General features: G+C 42.0%; 1 protein-coding gene across 1 annotated transcript in view; it reads left to right on the forward strand.

The window, feature by feature from the left end:
• The window catches only part of SCML2 (Scm polycomb group protein like 2), a 787,256-nt gene that overhangs the window by 336,874 nt on the left and 430,843 nt on the right, over positions 1-19,539 (forward strand). The window contains exon 6 of the mRNA XM_053707393.1: positions 10,075-10,318. Within this exon, the coding sequence (XP_053563368.1) occupies positions 10,075-10,318 (244 nt within the window). The remainder of the gene's footprint in view (positions 1-10,074; positions 10,319-19,539) is intronic.

Below are 19,539 nucleotides of genomic sequence, written 5' to 3' on the forward strand. Positions count from 1 at the left end.
CTGGTTTGATGAACTGCTTAAGGTGCTCGATAGTGACTCTCCTCCTTATGAGGAGATTATGGACAGAATCAATGCTCTCAAATTGGCTAATTCTTTCACTCTAGACGCCTCTTTGCAATTGGCTAAGTTAGCGGCTAAGAACTCTGGGTTTGCTATTGTGGCGCGCAGAGCGCTTTGGTTGAAATCTTGGTCGGCTGATGCGTCTTCCAAGAACAAGCTACTAAACATTCCTTTCAAGGGGAAAACGTTGTTTGGTCCTGACTTGAAAGAGATTATCTCTGATATCACTGGGGGTAAGGGCCACGCCCTTCCTCAGGATCGGCCTTTCAAGGCAAAACATAGACCTAATTTTCGTCCCTTTCGTAAAAACGGACCAGCCCAAGGTGCTACGTCCTCTAAGCAAGAGGGTAATTCTTCTCAGGCCAAGCCAGCTTGGAGACCAATGCAAGGCTGGAACAAGGGAAAGCAGGCCAAGAAACCTGCCACTGCTACCAAGACAGCATGAAATATTGGCCCCCGATCCGGGACCGGATCTGGTGGGGGGCAGACTCTCTCTCTTCGCTCAGGCTTGGGCAAGAGATGTTCTGGATCCTTGGGCGCTAGAAATAGTCTCCCAGGGTTATCTTCTGGAATTCAAGGGACTTCCCCCAAGGGGGAGGTTCCACAGGTCGCAGTTGTCTTCAGACCACATAAAAAGACAGGCGTTCTTACATTGTGTAGAAGACCTGTTAAAAATGGGAGTGATTCATCCTGTTCCATTAAGAGAACAAGGGATGGGGTTCTACTCCAATCTGTTCATAGTTCCCAAAAAAGAGGGAACGTTCAGACCAATCCTAGATCTCAAGATCTTAAACAAATTTCTCAAGGTCCCATCGTTCAAGATGGAAACCATTCGAACTATCCTTCCTTCCATCCAGGAAGGTCAATTCATGACCACGGTGGATTTAAAGGATGCGTATCTACATATTCCTATCCACAAGGAACATCATCGGTTCCTAAGGTTTGCATTCCTGGACAAACATTACCAGTTCGTGGCGCTTCCTTTCGGATTAGCCACTGCTCCAAGGATTTTCACAAAGGTACTAGGGTCCCTTCTAGCGGTGCTAAGACCAAGGGGCATTGCAGTAGTACCTTACCTGGACGACATTCTGATTCAAGCGTCGTCCCTTCCTCAAGCAAAGGCTCACACGGACATTGTCCTGGCCTTTCTCAGATCTCACGGCTGGAAAGTGAACGTGGAAAAGAGTTCTCTATCCCCGTCAACAAGGGTTCCCTTCTTGGGAACAATTATAGACTCCTTAGAAATGAGGATCTTTCTAACAGAGGCCAGAAAAACAAAGCTTCTGGACTCTTGTCGGATACTTCATTCCGTTCCTCTTCCTTCCATAGCTCAGTGCATGGAAGTGATCGGGTTGATGGTGGCGGCGATGGACATAGTTCCTTTTGCGCGCATTCATCTAAGACCATTACAACTGTGCATGCTCAGTCAGTGGAATGGGGACTATACAGACTTGTCTCCGAAGATACAAGTAAATCAGAGGACCAGAGACTCACTCCGTTGGTGGCTGTCCCTGGACAATCTGTCTCAAGGGATGATGTTCCACAGACCAGAGTGGGTCATTGTCACGACCGACGCCAGTCTGATAGGCTGGGGCGCGGTCTGGGGATCCCTGAAAGCTCAGGGTCTTTGGTCTCGGGAAGAATCTCTTCTACCGATAAATATTCTGGAACTGAGAGCGATATTCAATGCGCTCCAGGCCTGGCCCCAGCTTGCGAGGACCAGGTTCATTCGGTTTCAATCAGACAACATGACGACTGTTGCGTACATCAACCATCAGGGGGGAACAAGGAGTTCCCTAGCGATGGAAGAAGTAACCAAAATTATTCTTTGGGCGGAGTCTCACTCCTGCCACCTGTCTGCTATCCACATCCCAGGAGTGGAAAATTGGGAAGCGGATTTTCTGAGTCGTCAGACATTGCATCCGGGGGAGTGGGAACTCCATCCGGAAATCTTTGCCCAAGTCACTCACCTGTGGGGCATTCCAGACATGGATCTGATGGCCTCTCGTCAGAACTTCAAAGTTCCTTGCTACGGGGCCAGATCCAGGGATCCCAAGGCGGCTCTAGTGGATGCACTAGTAGCACCTTGGACCTTCAAACTAGCTTATGTGTTCCCGCCATTTCCTCTCATCCCCAGGCTGATAGCCAGGATCAAGCAGGAGAGGGCGTCGGTGATTTTGATAGCTCCTGCGTGGCCACGCAGGACTTGGTATGCAGATCTGGTGAATATGTCATCGGCTCCACCTTGGAAGCTACCTTTGAGACGAGACCTTCTTGTTCAGGGTCCGTTCGAACATCCGAATCTGGTTTCACTCCAGCTGACTGCGTGGAGATTGAACGCTTGATTTTATCGAAGCGAGGGTTCTCAGATTCTGTGATCGATACTCTTGTTCAGGCCAGAAAGCCTGTGACTAGAAAGATTTACCACAAAATTTGGAAAAAATATATCTGTTGGTGTGAATCTAAAGGATTCCCTTGGGACAAGGTTAAGATTCCTAGGATTCTATCCTTCCTTCAAGAAGGATTGGAAAAAGGATTATCGGCAAGTTCCCTGAAGGGACAGATTTCTGCCTTGTCGGTATTACTTCACAAAAAGCTGGCAGCTGTGCCAGATGTTCAAGCCTTTGTTCAGGCTCTGGTTAGAATCAAGCCTGTTTACAAACCTTTGACTCCTCCTTGGAGTCTCAATTTAGTTCTTTCAGTTCTTCAGGGGGTTCCGTTTGAACCCTTACATTCCGTTGATATTAAGTTATTATCTTGGAAAGTTTTGTTTTTAGTTGCGATTTCTTCTGCTAGAAGAGTCTCAGAATTATCTGCTCTGCAGTGTTCTCCTCCTTATCTGGTGTTCCATGCAGATAAGGTGGTTTTACGTACTAAACCTGGTTTTCTTCCAAAAGTTGTTTCTAACAAAAACATTAACCAGGAGATTATCGTACCTTCTCTGTGTCCAAAACCAGTTTCAAAGAAGGAACGTTTGTTGCACAATTTGGATGTTGTTCGCGCTCTAAAATTCTATTTAGATGCTACAAAGGATTTTAGACAAACATCTTCCTTGTTTGTTGTTTATTCAGGTAAAAGGAGAGGTCAAAAAGCAACTTCTACCTCTCTCTCTTTTTGGATTAAAAGCATCATCAGATTGGCTTACGAGACTGCCGGACGGCAGCCTCCCGAAAGAATCACAGCTCATTCCACTAGGGCTGTGGCTTCCACATGGGCCTTCAAGAACGAGGCTTCTGTTGATCAGATATGTAGGGCAGCGACTTGGTCTTCACTGCACACTTTTACCAAATTTTACAAGTTTGATACTTTTGCTTCTTCTGAGGCTATTTTTGGGAGAAAGGTTTTGCAAGCCGTGGTGCCTTCCATTTAGGTGACCTGATTTGTTCCCTCCCTTCATCCGTGTCCTAAAGCTTTGGTATTGGTTCCCACAAGTAAGGATGACGCCGTGGACCGGACACACCTATGTTGGAGAAAACAGAATTTATGTTTAACTGATAAATTTCTTTCTCCAACGGTGTGTCCGGTCCACGGCCCGCCCTGGTTTTTTTAATCAGGTCTGATATTTTATTTTCTTTAACTACAGTCACCACGGTACCATATGGTTTCTCCTATGCAAATATTCCTCCTTAACGTCGGTCGAATGACTGGGGTAGGCGGAGCCTAGGAGGGATCATGTGACCAGCTTTGCTGGGCTCTTTGCCATTTCCTGTTGGGGAAGAGAATATCCCACAAGTAAGGATGACGCCGTGGACCGGACACACCGTTGGAGAAAGAAATTTATCAGGTAAACATAAATTCTGTTTTCTGTTTGTATGAGGAAAATGATTTTAGCAACCGTTACTAAAATCCATGGCTGTTCCACACAGGACTGTTGAGAGGAATTAACTTCAGTTGGGGGAACAGTGAGCAGTCTCTTGCTGCTTGAGGTATGACACATTCTAACAAGACGATGTAATGCTGGAAGCTGTCATTTTCCCTATGGGATCCGGTAAGCCATGTTTATTAAGATAGTAAATAAGGGCTTCACAAGGGCTTATTAAGACTGTAGACTTTTTCTGGGCTAAATCGATTCATTATTAACACATATTTAGCCTTGAGGAATCATTTTATCTGGGTATTTTGATAAGATTATATCGGCAGGCACTTTTTTAGACACCTTATTCTTTAGGGGCTTTCCCAAATCATAGGCAGAGCCTCATTTTCGCGCCGGTGTTGCGCACTTGTTTTTGACAGGCATGACATGCAGTCGCATGTGTGAGGAGCTCTGATACATAGAAAAGACTTTCTGAAGGCGTCATTTGGTATCGTATTCCCCTTTGGGCTTGGTTGGGTCTCAGCAAAGCAGATACCAGGGACTGTAAAGGGGTTAAAGTTAAAAACGGCTCCGGTTCTGTTATTTTAAGGGTTAAAGCTTCCAAATTTGGTGTGCAATACTTTTAAGGCTTTAAGACACTGTGGTGAAATTTTGGTGAATTTTGAACAATTCCTTCATATTTTTTCGCAATTGCAGTAATAAAGTGTGTTCAGTTTAAAATTTAAAGTGACAGTAACGGTTTTATTTTAAAACGTTTTTTGTACTTTGTTATCAAGTTTATGCCTGTTTAACATGTCTGAACTACCAGATAGACTGTGTTCTGAATGTGGGGAAGCCAGAGTTCCTTCTCATTTAAATAAATGTGATTTATGTGACAATGACAATGATGCCCAAGATGATTCCTCAAGTGAGGGGAGTAAGCATGGTACTGCATCATTCCCTCCTTCGTCTACACGAGTCTTGCCCACTCAGGAGGCCCCTAGTACATCTAGCGCGCCAATACTCCTTACTATGCAACAATTAACGGCTGTAATGGATAATTCTGTCAAAAACATTTTAGCCAAAATGCACACTTATCAGCGTAAGCGCGACTGCTCTGTTTTAGATACTGAAGAGCATGACGACGCTGATAATAATGGTTCTGAAGGGCCCCTAAACCAGTCTGATGGGGCCAGGGAGGTTTTGTCTGAGGGAGAAATTACAGATTCAGGGAACATTTCTCAACAAGCTGAACCTGATGTGATTACGTTTAAATTTAAGTTGGAACATCTCCGCGCTCTGCTTAAGGAGGTATTATCCACTCTGGATGATTGTGACAATTTGGTCATCCCAGAGAAGCTATGTAAAATGGACAAGTTCCTAGAGGTCCCGGGGCTCCCAGAAGCTTTTCCTATACCCAAGCGGGTGGCGGACATTGTAAATAAAGAATGGGAAAGGCCCGGTATTCCTTTCGTCCCTCCCCCCATATTTAAAAAATTGTTTCCTATGGTCGACCCCAGAAAGGACTTATGGCAGACAGTCCCCAAGGTCGAGGGAGCGGTTTCCACTTTAAACAAACGCACCACTATACCCATAGAAGATAGTTGTGCTTTCAAAGATCCTATGGATAAAAAATTAGAAGGTTTACTTAAAAGGATGTTTGTTCAGCAGGGTTACCTTCTACAACCAATTTCATGCATTGTCCCTGTCGCTACAGCCGCATGTTTCTGGTTCGATGAGCTGGTAAAGGCGGTCGATAGTGATTCTCCTCCTTATGAGGAGATTATGGACAGAATCAATGCTCTCAAATTGGCTAATTCTTTCACCCTAGACGCCACTTTGCAAGTGGCTAGGTTAGCGGCTAAGAATTCTGGGTTTGCTATTGTGGCGCGCAGAGCGCTTTGGTTGAAATCTTGGTCAGCTGATGCGTCTTCCAAGAACAAGCTACTTAACATTCCTTTCAAGGGGAAAACGCTGTTTGGCCCTGACTTGAAAGAGATTATCTCTGATATCACTGGGGGTAAGGGCCATGCCCTTCCTCAGGATCGGCCTTTCAAGGCCAAAAATAAACCTAATTTTCGTCCCTTTCGCAGAAACGGACCAGCCCAAAGTGCTACGTCCTCTAAGCAAGAGGGTAATACTTCTCAAGCCAAGCAAGCTTGGAGACCAATGCAAGGCTGGAACAAGGGAAAGCAGGCCAAGAAACCTGCCACTGCTACCAAGACAGCGTGAAATGTTGGCCCCCGATCCGGGACCGGATCTGGTGGGGGGCAGACTCTCTCTCTTCGCTCAGGCTTGGGCAAGAGATGTTCTGGATCCTTGGACACTAGAAATAGTCTCCCAAGGTTATCTTCTGGAATTCAAGGGGCTTCCCCCAAGGGGGAGGTTCCACAGGTCTCAGTTGTCTTCAGACCACATAAAAAGACAGGCATTCTTACATTGTGTAGAAGACCTGTTAACGATGGGAGTGATTCATCCTGTTCCATTAGGAGAACAAGGGATGGGGTTCTACTCCAATCTGTTCATAGTTCCCAAAAAAGAGGGAACGTTCAGACCAATCTTAGATCTCAAGATCTTAAACAAGTTTCTCAAGGTTCCATCGTTCAAGATGGAAACCATTCGATCAATTCATGACCACGGTGGATTTAAAGGATGCGTATCTACATATTCCTATCCACAAGGAACATCATCGGTTCCTAAGGTTCGCATTCCTGGACAAGCATTACCAGTTCGTGGCGCTTCCTTTCGGATTAGCCACTGCTCCAAGGATTTTCACAAAGGTACTAGGGTCCCTTCTAGCTGTGCTAAGACCAAGGGGCATTGCTGTAGTACCTTACTTGGACGACATTCTGATTCAAGCGTCGTCCCTTCCTCAAGCAAAGGCTCACACGGACATCGTCCTGGCCTTTCTCAGATCTCACGGATGGAAAGTGAACGTGGAAAAGAGTTCTCTATCTCCGTCGACAAGGGTTCCCTTCTTGGGAACAATAATAGACTCCTTAGAAATGAGGATTTTTCTGACAGAGGCCAGAAAAACAAGACTTCTAGACTCTTGTCGGATACTTCATTCCGTTCCTCTTCCTTCCATAGCGCAGTGCATGGAAGTGATAGGTTTGATGGTAGCGGCAATGGACATAGTTCCTTTTGCGCGCATTCATCTAAGACCATTACAACTGTGCATGCTCAGTCAGTGGAATGGGGACTATACAGACTTGTCTCCGAGGATACAAGTAAATCAGAGGACCAGAGACTCACTCCGTTGGTGGCTGTCCCTGGACAACCTGTCACAAGGGATGACCTTCCGCAGACCAGAGTGGGTCATTGTCACGACCGACGCCAGTCTGATGGGCTGGGGCGCGGTCTGGGGATCCCTGAAAGCTCAGGGTCTTTGGTCTCGGGAAGAATCTCTTCTACCGATAAATATTCTGGAACTGAGAGCGATATTCAATGCTCTCAAGGCTTGGCCTCAGCTAGCGAGGGCCAAGTTCATACGGTTTCAATCAGACAACATGACAACTGTTGCGTACATCAACCATCAGGGGGGAACAAGGAGTTCCCTGGCGATGGAAGAAGTGACCAAAATCATTCAATGGGCGGAGTCTCACTCCTGCCACCTGTCTGCAATCCACATCCCAGGAGTGGAAAATTGGGAAGCGGATTTTCTGAGTCGTCAGACATTGCATCCGGGGGAGTGGGAACTCCATCCGGAAATCTTTGTCCAAATCACTCACCTGTGGGGCATTCCAGACATGGATCTGATGGCCTCTCGTCAGAACTTCAAAGTTCCTTGCTACGGGTCCAGAACCAGGGATCCCAAGGCGGCTCTAGTGGATGCACTAGTAGCACCTTGGACCTTCAAACTAGCTTATGTATTCCCGCCGTTTCCTCTCATCCCCAGGCTGGTAGCCAGGATCAATCAGGAGAGGGCGTCGGTGATCTTGATAGCTCCTGCGTGGCCACGCAGGACTTGGTATGCAGATCTGGTGAATATGTCATCGGCTCCACCATGGAAGCTACCTTTGAGACGAGACCTTCTTGTTCAAGGTCCGTTCGAACATCCGAATCTGGTCTCACTCCAGCTGACTGCTTGGAGATTGAACGCTTGATCTTATCGAAGCGAGGGTTCTCAGATTCTGTTATCGATACTCTTGTTCAGGCCAGAAAGCCTGTAACTAGAAAGATTTACCACAAAATTTGGAAAAAATATATCTGTTGGTGTGAATCTAAAGGATTCCCTTGGGACAAGGTTAAGATTCCTAAGATTCTATCCTTCCTTCAAGAAGGATTGGAAAAAGGATTATCTGCAAGTTCCCTGAAGGGACAGATTTCTGCCTTGTCTGTGTTACTTCACAAAAAGCTGGCAGCTGTGCCAGATGTTCAAGCCTTTGTTCAGGCTCTGGTTAGAATCAAGCCTGTTTACAAACCTTTGACTCCTCCTTGGAGTCTCAACTTAGTTCTTTCAGTTCTTCAGGGGGTTCCGTTTGAACCCTTACATTCCGTTGATATTAAGTTATTATCTTGGAAAGTTTTGTTTTTGGTTGCAATTTCTTCTGCTAGAAGAGTTTCAGAATTATCTGCTCTGCAGTGTTCTCCTCCTTATCTGGTGTTCCATGCAGATAAGGTGGTTTTACGTACTAAACCTGGTTTTCTTCCAAAAGTTGTTTCTAACAAAAACATTAACCAGGAGATTATCGTACCTTCTCTGTGCCGAAACCAGTTTCAAAGAAGGAACGTTTGTTGCACAATTTGGATGTTGTTCGCGCTCTAAAATTCTATTTAGACGCTACAAAGGATTTTAGACAAACATCTTCCTTGTTTGTTGTTTATTCCGGTAAAAGGAGAGGTCAAAAAGCAACTTCTACCTCTCTCTCTTTTTGGATTAAAAGCATCATCAGATTGGCTTACGAGACTGCCGGACGGCAGCCTCCCGAAAGAATCACAGCTCATTCCACTAGGGCTGTGGCTTCCACATGGGCCTTCAAGAACGAGGCTTCTGTTGATCAGATATGTAGGGCAGCGACTTGGTCTTCACTGCACACTTTTACCAAATTTTACAAGTTTGATACTTTTGCTTCTTCTGAGGCTATTTTTGGGAGAAAGGTTTTGCAAGCCGTGGTGCCTTCCATCTAGGTGACCTGATTTGCTCCCTCCCATCATCCGTGTCCTAAAGCTTTGGTATTGGTTCCCACAAGTAAGGATGACGCCGTGGACCGGACACACCTATGTTGGAGAAAACAGAATTTATGTTTACCTGATAAATTACTTTCTCCAACGGTGTGTCCGGTCCACGGCCCGCCCTGGTTTTTTAATCAGGTCTGATAATTTATTTTCTTTAACTACAGTCACCACGGTATCATATGGTTTCTGCTATGCAAATATTCCTCCTTAACGTCGGTCGAATGACTGGGGTAGGCGGAGCCTAGGAGGGATCATGTGACCAGCTTTGCTGGGCTCTTTGCCATTTCCTGTTGGGGAAGAGAATATCCCACAAGTAAGGATGACGCCGTGGACCGGACACACCGTTGGAGAAAGTAATTTATCAGGTAAACATAAATTCTGTTTTTCATATGTAAAGGAAAGAGGAGAGGGAAGTGTCTGATATTTCCCACTTGCAGTGGGTGGTCCAGTAACCTTTTAAACAGAGCTAAACTAGAAGCTTCTAAGTGAGTTTTTAAACTGTTTTATACTTGATTTTTAGATCAGTATCTGCATATTATTCTTTATAGAAGTTTCTATTACATGCAGTTATATGAAAATTTGTGTTTACTGTCCCTTTAAAGAGTAGAGAGATTAGTGAGGTTTAATTAATCAGCAACCTAGGATAACATAGTAAAAGGTGAAACTGGAGATGTTGGAGATAATAGAGTGATCCGTTATTGAATTTAGACAATTCCAACACTCACACAGATACTACATAATGCACCAATCTTGGCTATACGGCTGTGCTTGATCATTTCTCTGTTTCTTATTTTGTTTCTTATTTTGTTTTAGTGATAGCGTCCCACAGCTAAATTTATCAAGACCTGATTATTGCAAACTTGCTGTTATAATAATTTATATTTGGACCTTTTCGTTATTGAATTTATCAGTTAGTGTTTAAGTGAAAATGTAATACCTGGCATAAATGAAAACAAAAACAAACAAAAAACAAATGGAATGTATTATTAATACCTGTGGTATATTGAATCTCTAATATTTGTATTTCTTGTACCACTTATTAGGAACCTCAGAAGCCATCTGAGAACTTCTTTAAAAAGGGAATGAAACTAGAAGCAGTAGATAAGAAACACCCTCATTTGATCTGCCCAGCCACTATCGGGGATGTCAGAGGGGGAGACATTTTTATCACATTTGATGGTTGGAGAGGAGCATTTGACTACTGGTGCAAATATGACTCCCGTGACATCTTCCCAATTGGATGGTGCAAGATAACTGGAGATTCATTACAAACCCCTGGAAACAATGGTAAGTCAGACCTTTAAAAAGTTAATTCCATCAAGCAGCAACATTAAACTTTAAAAGTGCTATGACTACACTAAGGTCTAGATTACAAGTTGGGTCCAAAAAACAATATCATATAGTGAGAGTCCTCGAGCCATCACATGTGGGAACTCCCCTCCTGACTACTAGGAGGAGGCAAAAGATAACACCAATACACCAGAACTTTAAATTCCTCCCACTTTATATGATTCTCTGTCATTTTCTTCTGCCTCCTTGATGAGCAGTGAGGTGAAAGGGAAGTCCAGATTTACTCGTTGTTGAGAGGGGTCCTCTAACCAATTTTAAGCCAGGCAGTGAAAAGTCTTTTCTCAGTTAGAAATGTCACATGCCTCCCAGCTCAAAAGTGGACTTGAGCATCAATTCTCTGGTCTACAGTGAGTGGTTCCTTGTGAGATCCATGGCCCTACCAAGTTGAAATGTGAACTTGTCCACCAACCCCCTGGGTTTTAAATGCTTTTACTTATTTAAAACCCTGGCATTGTGCCTGCACTGCCTAGGATGGTCTTGTCTTATTTAACCCCTTAGTAACCAGACCATTTTAATTTTCTAACTATTAAGGACCAGGGCTGTTTTTACAATTCTGCAGTGTTTGTCTTAAGCTGTAATTTTCCTCTTACTCATTTACTGTACCCACACATATTATACAGTTTTTCTCACCATTAAATGAAGTTTCTAAAGATATTATTATTTTCATCATATCATATATATAATTTACTATAAAAAAAATTGAAATTATGATGAAAAAAAAAAGAAAAAAAACTACACCTTTTCTAACTTTGACCCCCAAATTCTGTTACACATCTACAACCACCAAAAAAAAACCATGCTAAATAGTTTCTAAATTATGTCCTGAGTTTAGAAATAACCAATGTTTACATGTTCTTTGCTTTTTTTGCAAGTTATAGGGCAATAAGTACAAGTAGCACTTTGCTAGTTCCAAACAATTTCACGACTGTAGCATATATCAATCATCAAGGGGGAACAAAGAGTTCTCTAGCGATGACAGAGGTTTCCAAGATAATTCGATGGGCTGAGACTCACTTTTGCCATCTATCAGCAATCTATATCCCAGGAGTAGAGAACTGGGAAGCGGATTTTCTAAATCGTCAGACTTTTCATCCGGGGGAGTTGGAGCTCCATCCGCAGGTGTTTGCAGCATTGATCCTTCAATGGGGCACACAGGAATTGGATCTGATGGCATCTCGTCAGAATGCCAAAATTCCTTGTTACGGGTCCAGATCAAGGGATCCCCAAGCAGTACTGATAGATGCTCTAGCAGTACCTTGGTCGTTCAACCTGGCTTATGTGTTTCCTCCTTTTCCTCTCCTACCTCGTCTGATTGCCAGAATCAAACAGGAGAGGGCTTCGGTAATACTGATAGCGCCTGCGTGGCTACGCAGGACTTGGTATGCAGATCTAGTGGAAATGTCATCTCTGCCACTGAGACAGGACCTTCTAACCCAAGGTCCGTTCCAACATCCAAATCTAAATTCTGTGCAGCTGACTGCCTGGAGATCGAACGCTTGATTTTATCTAAGCGGGATTCTCTGAGCCGGTCATTGATACCTTGATTCAGGCTCGCAAGCCTGTCACTAGGAAAATTTACCATAAGATATGGTGAATCCAAGGGCTACTCATGGAGTACGGTTAGGATTCCTAGGATTTTGTCCTTTCTCCAAGAAGGATTGGAGAAGGGATTATCAGCTAGTTCCTTAAAGGGACAAATTTCTGCTTTGTCAATTTTACTACACAGACGTCTGGTGAACGTCCCAGAAGTTCAGTCTTTTTGTCAGGCTTTAGTCAGAATCAATCCTGTGTTTAAACCTGTTGCTCTGCCATGGAGTTTGAATTTAGTACTCAATGTTCTTCAAGGGGTTCCGTTTGAACCCATGCATTCCATAGATATTAAGCTTTTATCTTGGAAAGTTTTGTTTTTAGTTGCTATCTCTTCTGCTCGAAGAGTTTCTGAGCTTTCTGCGTTACAATGTGACTCGCCTTATCTTATATTCCATTCTGATAAGGTGATTTTGCGTAATAAACCTGGATTTCTTCCTAAGGTTGTTTCAAATAAGAATATTAATCAGGAAATTGTTGTTCCTTCTTTGTGTCCTAATCCTTCTTCTAAGAAGGAGCGTCTGTTACATAACTTGGACGTGGTTCGTGCCTTGAAGTTTTACTTACAAGCGACCAAGGATTTCTGTCAAACATCTTCTCTATTTGTTGTCTATTCTGGAAAGCGTAGGGGTCAAAAAGCTACAGCTTCCTCTCATTCTTTTTGGCTAAAAAGCATCATCCGTTTGGCATACGAGACTGCTGGACAGCAGCCTCCTGAAAAAATTACAGCTCATTCAACTAGAGCGGTGGCTTCCACATGGGCTTTTAAAAACTATGCTTCTGTTGAACAGATTTGTAAGGCTGTGACTTGGTCCTCCCTTCATACCTTTTCCAAATTTGATACTTTTGCTTCTTCTGAGGCTATTTTTGGGAGAAAAGTTCTTCAAGCAGTGGTGCCTTCCGTTTAGGTATCTGTCTTGTCCCTCCCGTTCATCCGTGTCCTGTTGCTTAGGTATTGTATCCCACAAGTAAGGATGAATCCGTGGACTCGTCGTATCTAGTAGAAGAAAAGGAAATTTAGGCTTACCTGATAAATTGATTTCTTCTACGATACGACAAGTCCACGGCCCTCCCTGTCATTTTTAGACAGATTATATTTTTGTTTTTCAAAACTTCAGTCACCTCGGCACCTTTTAGCTTTTCTTTTCTCTTCCTATACCTTCGGTCAAGTGACTGGGGGTGGAGAGAAGGGAGGAGCTATATATACAGCTCTGCTGTGGTGCTCTTTGCCACTTCCTGTTAGCAGGAGGATATCCCACATGTAAGGATGAATCAGTGGACTCGTCGTATCGTAGAAGAAATCAATTTATCAGGTAAGCATAAATTTCCTTTTTTCTTGCAAATTGCGGGCAGTACTAGGCCTATGGGTGCGCCAAATGCTAGACTTTATTGCGTCATTCTTGGCGCGAGAATTTTTTGACGCAAATGTACTTCCGTTCGTCATTTCCTGCGTCGTAGTTGACGCAGAGTCCTTACACAGGGTTGCTTCGTTAGTGGCGCAAGTGTGTCATTTCCGGATGTTGTTGGTGCCAAAAAAATTTCAATTACGTTATGAGTCATAAATTGGCACCAAATTTTTCATTAATTTATTACCCTATTGCTATTTGCCTCTTGCCTTTTTTTTATGTCAGACGGCTATGCTATTTGCATTTTTTCCCCATTCCTGAAACTGTCATATAAGAAAATTGATAATTTTGCTTTATATGTTGTTTTTTCTTTTACATTTTGCAAATGTCTCAATCTTATCCTGTCTCAGAAGTATCTGTTGGAACTTTGCTGCCTGACATCGGTTCTACCAAAGCTAAGTGCATTTGTTGTAAGATTGTGGAAATTATATCTCCGAATGTCATTTGTAATAGTTGTCATGGTAAACTTTTACATGCAGAGAGAGTATGCATCACTTGTCAGTTGCAGTTCCTTCAACTTCTAATGTACATGATATACCTATGAATTCTAAAAAAATTGTTACTGATTCTATTCAGAAGGTTTTGTCTGCATTTCTGCCTTCTAATAAACGTAAAAGGTCTTTTAAAACTTCTCATAAAGTTGATGAAATTTCAAATGACCGACAACAAAATGATTTATCCTCCTCTGATGAGAATCTATCTGATTCAGAAGATCCTTCCTCAGATATTGACACTGACAAATCTACTTATTTATTTAAAATAGAGTATATTCATTCTTTGTTAAAAGAAGTGTTAATTACTTTGGATATTGAGGAAGCCAGTCATCTTGACGTTAAGACTAGTAAACAATTAAATGCTGTTGAAAAACAGTTTTTAAACCTCCTGTGGTTACTCCAGAGGTTTTTCCTATTCCTGATGCTATTTCTGATATGACTTCTAAGGAATGGAATAAGCCAGGTACTTCTTTTATTCCTTCTTCAAGGTTTAAAAAATTGTATCCTTTACCAGCAATTTCTATAGAGTTTTGGGAAAAGATCCCCAAAGTTGATGGGGCTATTTCTACTCTTGCTAAACGTACCACCATTCCTATGGAAGATGGTACTTCATTTAAAGATCCTTTAGATAGGAAACTTGAATCTTATCTAAGGAAAGCCTATTTATATTCAGATCAAATTCTTAGGCCTGCAATTTCTTTGGCTGATGTTGCGGCTGCATCAACTTTTTGGTTGGAGAATTTAACGCAACAAGAATTGGATTCTGACATATCTAGCATTGTTCACTTACTGCAACATGCTAATCATTTTATTTGTGATGCAATTTTTTATATGATCAAAATTGATGTTAGATCCATGTCTTTAGCTATTTTAGCTAGAAAGAGCTTTGTGGCTTAAATCTTGGAATGCCGATATGACATCTAAGTCTAGATTATTATCTCTTTCTTTCCAAGGTAATAATTTATTTGGTTCTCAGTTGGATTCTATTATTTCAACTATTACTGGGAAAAAGGGAGTTTTTCTGCCTCAGGATAAAAAACCTAAGGGTAAATCTAAGGCTTCTAACCGTTTTTGTTCCTTTCGTCAAAATAAGGAACAAAAATCTAATCCTTCCCCCAAGGAATCTGTTTCCAATTGGAAGCCTTCCTAAAATTGGAATAAATCCAAGCCTTTTAAAAAACCAAAGTCAGCCCCTAAGTCTGCATGAAGGTGCGGCCCTCATTCCAACTCAGCTGGTAGGGGGCAGATTAGAGTTTTTCAAGGATATGTGGATAAATTCTGTCCAAAATCAATGGATTCAGAGCATTGTCGCTCAAGGGTATTGAATAGGATTCAGAGTAAGACCTCCTGTGAGAAGATTTTTTTCTTTCACGTATCCCAGCAAATCCAGTAAAAACTCAGGCTTTCCTGAAGTGTGTTTCAGACCTGGAGTCTTCAGGGATAATCATGCCAGTTCCTTTTCAGGAACAAGGTCTGGGGTTTTATTCAAATCTATTCATTGTCCCAAAGAAGGAAAATTCATTCAGACCAGTTTTGGATCTGAAAATTTTGAATCGTTATGTAAGAGTACCAACTTTCAAGATGGTGACTATAAGGACTATTCTGCCTTTTGTTCAGCAAGGACATTATATGTCTACAATAGACTTGCAGGATGCATACCTTCATATTCTGATTCATCCAGAACATTATCAGTTCCTTAGATTCTCTTTTCTAGACAAGCATTACCAATTTGTTGCTCTTTCATTTGGCCTAGCAACAGCTCCAAGAATTTTTTCAAAGGTTCTAGGTGCCCTACTCTCTGTAATCAGAGAGCAGGGTATTGCGGTGTTTCCTTATTTGGACGATATCTTGGTACTAGCTCAGTCTTTACATTCTGCAGAATCTCACACGAATCAACTAGTGTTGTTTCTTCAAAGACATGGTTGGAGGATCAATTTACCAAAAAGTTTCTTGTTTCCTCAGACAAGGGTCACCTTTTTAGGTTTCCAGATAGATTCAGTGACCATGACTCTGTCTCTAACAGACAAGAGACATTTGAAATTGGTTGCAGCCTGTCGGCACCTTCAGTCTCAGTCATTCCCTTCAGTAGCTATGTGCATGGAAGTTTTAGACCTCATGACTGCAGCATTGGACGCGATTCCTTTTGCTCGTTTTCACATGAGACCTCTCCAGCTTTGTATGCTGAGTCAATGATGCAGGGATTATACAAAGATATCACAATTAATATCCTTAAATCCCAATGTTCGACACTCTCTGACGTGGTGGTTAAATCACCAGCGTTTAGTTCAAGGGGCTTCCTTTGTTTGGCCAACCTGGACTGTGATCACTACAGATGCAAGTCTTTCAGGTTGGGGAGCTGTTTGGGGATCTCTGACAGCACAAGGGGTTTGGAAATCTCAAGAGGCGAGATTACCAATCAATATTTCTTTTATGTAATTGGCAAGAGTCCATGAGCTAGTGACGTATGGGATATACAATCCTACCAGGAAGGGCAAAGTTTCCCAAACCTCAAAATGCCTTTAAATACACCCATCACCACACCCACAATTCAGTTTTACAAACTTTGCCTCCTATGGAGGTGGTGAAGTAAGTTTGTGCTAAGATTTTTACGTTGATATGCGCTTTTCAGCATTGTTGAAGCCCGATTCCTCTCAGAGTACAGCGAATGTCAGAGGGACGTGAAGGGAGTATCACTTATTGAATACGTTGATTTCCCTTACGGGGGTCTATTTCATAAGTTCTCTGTTATCGGTCGTAGAGATTCATCTCCTACCTCCCTTTTCAGATCAACGATATACTCTCAATTTACCATTACTTCTACTGATAACTGTTTCAGTACTGGTTTGACTATCTGCTATATGTGGATTGGTGTCTTTTGGCAAGTATGTTTTTTATTACTTAAGACACCTCAGCTATGGTTTGGCACTTTATGCATTTATATAAAGTTCTAAATATATGTATTGTACTTATATTTGCCATGAGTCAGGTTTATGTGTTTCCTTCTGCAGACTGTCAGTTTCATATTTGGGGAAAATAAACATTTTTTAAGAAATTTTTTTCTTACCTGGGGTTTAGTCTTTTTTTCAATTGACTACTTTGAATTGACTACAGCTTTGTATACTGAATCAATGGTGCAGGGATTATACAAGGATTTCACAATTAATATCCTTAAATCCCAATGTTCGACTCTCTCTGACTTGGTGGTTAGATCACCATCGTATAGTTCAAGGGGCTTTTTTTGTTCGTGCAACCTGGACTGTAATCACAACAGATGCAAGTCTTTCAGGTTGGGGAGCTGTCTGGGGATCTCTGACAGCACAAGTGGTTTGGAAATCTCAAGAAGCGAGGTTATCAATCAATATTTTAGAACTCCGTGCTATTTTCAGGGCTCTTCAAGTTTGGCCTCTGTTGAAGAAAGAACCATTCATTGGTTTTCAGACGGACAATATCACAACTGTGGCATATGTCAATCATTGGGGTGGGACTCACAGTCCCCTAGCTATGAAAGAAGTATCTTGGATACTTTCTTGGGCGGAATCCAGCTCTGGTCTAATTTCTGCGGTACATATACCAGGTGTAGACAATTGGGAAGTGGATTATCTCAGCCGTCAGACTTTACATCCGGGGGAGTGTTCAGAAATAGATCTGATGGCTTCCCGTCTAAACAATAAACTTCCCAAGTACTTGTCCAGGTCCAGGGATCCTCAGGCGGAGTTAGTGGATGCGTTAGCAGTTCCTTGGTTTTACTAACCTGCTTATATCTTCCCGCCTCTAGTTCTTCTTCCAAGAGTGATCTCCAAGAACATCATGGAACAATCATTTGTGTTTCTGGTAGCACCAGCATGGTGCATACCAGGTTCTGGTATGTGGATCTTGTCCAGATGTCCAGTTGCCAACCTTGACCACTTCCTTTAAGATCAGACCTTGTGTCTCAAGGACCGTTTTTCCATCAGGATCTCAAATCGTTGAATTTGAAGGTATGGAAGTTGAACGCTTAGTCTTAGAGGTATTTCTGACTCAGTGATTGATACTATGTTACAGGCTCGTAAATCTGTTTCTAGGAAGATTTATTATCGAGTTTGGAAGACTTATTTTTCATGTTGTTCTTCTCATAAATTCTCTTGGCATTCTTTTAGAATTTCTAGAATTTTACAGTTTCTTCGGAATGGTTTGGATAAAGGTTTGTCTGCAAGTTCCTTGAAGGGACAAATCTTTGCTCTTTCTTTTTCATGTCACAGAAAGATTGCTATGCTTCCTGATATTCACTGTTTTGTACAGGCTTTGGTCCGTATCAAGCCTGTTATTAAATCAATCTCTCCTCCTTGGAGTCTTAATTTGATTTTGAAGGCTTTACAGGCTCCTCCTTTTGAGCCTATGCATTCTTTGGATATTAATCTACTTTCTTGGAAAGTGTTGTTCCTTTTGGCTATCTCTTCTGCTAGAAGAGTTTCCGAATTATCTGCTCTTTCTTGTGAGTCTCCTTTTCTGATTTTCCATCAGGATAAAGCAGTTTTGCGGACTTCATTTAAATTTATACCTAAAGTTGTGAATTCTAACAACATTAATTGGAAAATTATTGTTCCCTCTTTGTGTCCTAATCCTAAGAATTCTTTGGAGACATCCTTACATTCTCTGGATGTTGTAAGATCTTTGAAATATTATGTTGAAGCTACTAAAGATTTCAGGAAGACTTCTAGTCTATTTGTTGTCTTTTCTGGTTCTAGGAAAGGTCAGAAAGCTTCTGCCATTTCCTTAGCTTATTGGTTAAAGCTTTTGATTCATCAGTCTTATTTGGAGTCGGGTCAAGCTCTGCCTCAGAGAATCACAGCTCATTCTACTAGATCAGTCTCCACTTGAATGAAGCTTCAGTGATCAGATTTGCAAAGCAGCAACTTGGTCTTCTTTGCATACATTTACTAAATTCTACTGTTTTGATGTTTTTGCCTCTTTGGAATCAGTTTTTGGTAGAAAAGTTAATCAGGCAGCTGTTCGTTTGATTCCTCTGCTTATGTTTCAAGTTTTTTCTTTTCAATTATGAGAAAAACTTATTTTTTTGGATGTGGATTTAATTTTTTCAGGGGAAAATGGCTGTTTTTATTTTTATCCCACCCTCTCTAGTAACACTTCTGTGGAGTACCACATCTTGGGTATTACTATCCCATACATCACTAGCTCATGGACTCTTGCCAATTACATGAAAGAAAACATAATTTATGTAAGAACTTACCTGATAAATTTATTTATTTCTTATTGGCAAGAGTCCATGAGAAGTACAATTATATTTCCAGTTCCTTTTTTAAAGGTTTTAACTACTTTTTCTATCACCCCACTGCTTGGCTATTAGTTAAACTGAATTGTGGGTGTGGTGAGGGGTGTATTTATAGGCATTTTGAGGTTTGGGAAACTTTGCTCTTCCTGGTAGGATTGTATATCCCATACGTCACTAGCTCATGGACTCTTGCCAATATGAAAGAAATGAATTTATCAGGTAAGTTCTTACATAAATTATGTTTTTCTAAGTTTTACAAATTTGATGTGTTTGCTTCGGCTGAAGCAGCCTTTGGGAGAAAGGTGTTGCAGGCTGTGATGCCCTCAGATTAGGGTCCGCCTTTTTCCTTAGTTTCCCTACGCTAATTAATTCAGTGTCCTCTGGAGCTTGGGTATTGTTTCC

The sequence above is a fragment of the Bombina bombina genome, chromosome 3, assembly GCF_027579735.1.
Source record: "Bombina bombina isolate aBomBom1 chromosome 3, aBomBom1.pri, whole genome shotgun sequence".
Taxonomy (NCBI): domain Eukaryota; kingdom Metazoa; phylum Chordata; class Amphibia; order Anura; family Bombinatoridae; genus Bombina; species Bombina bombina.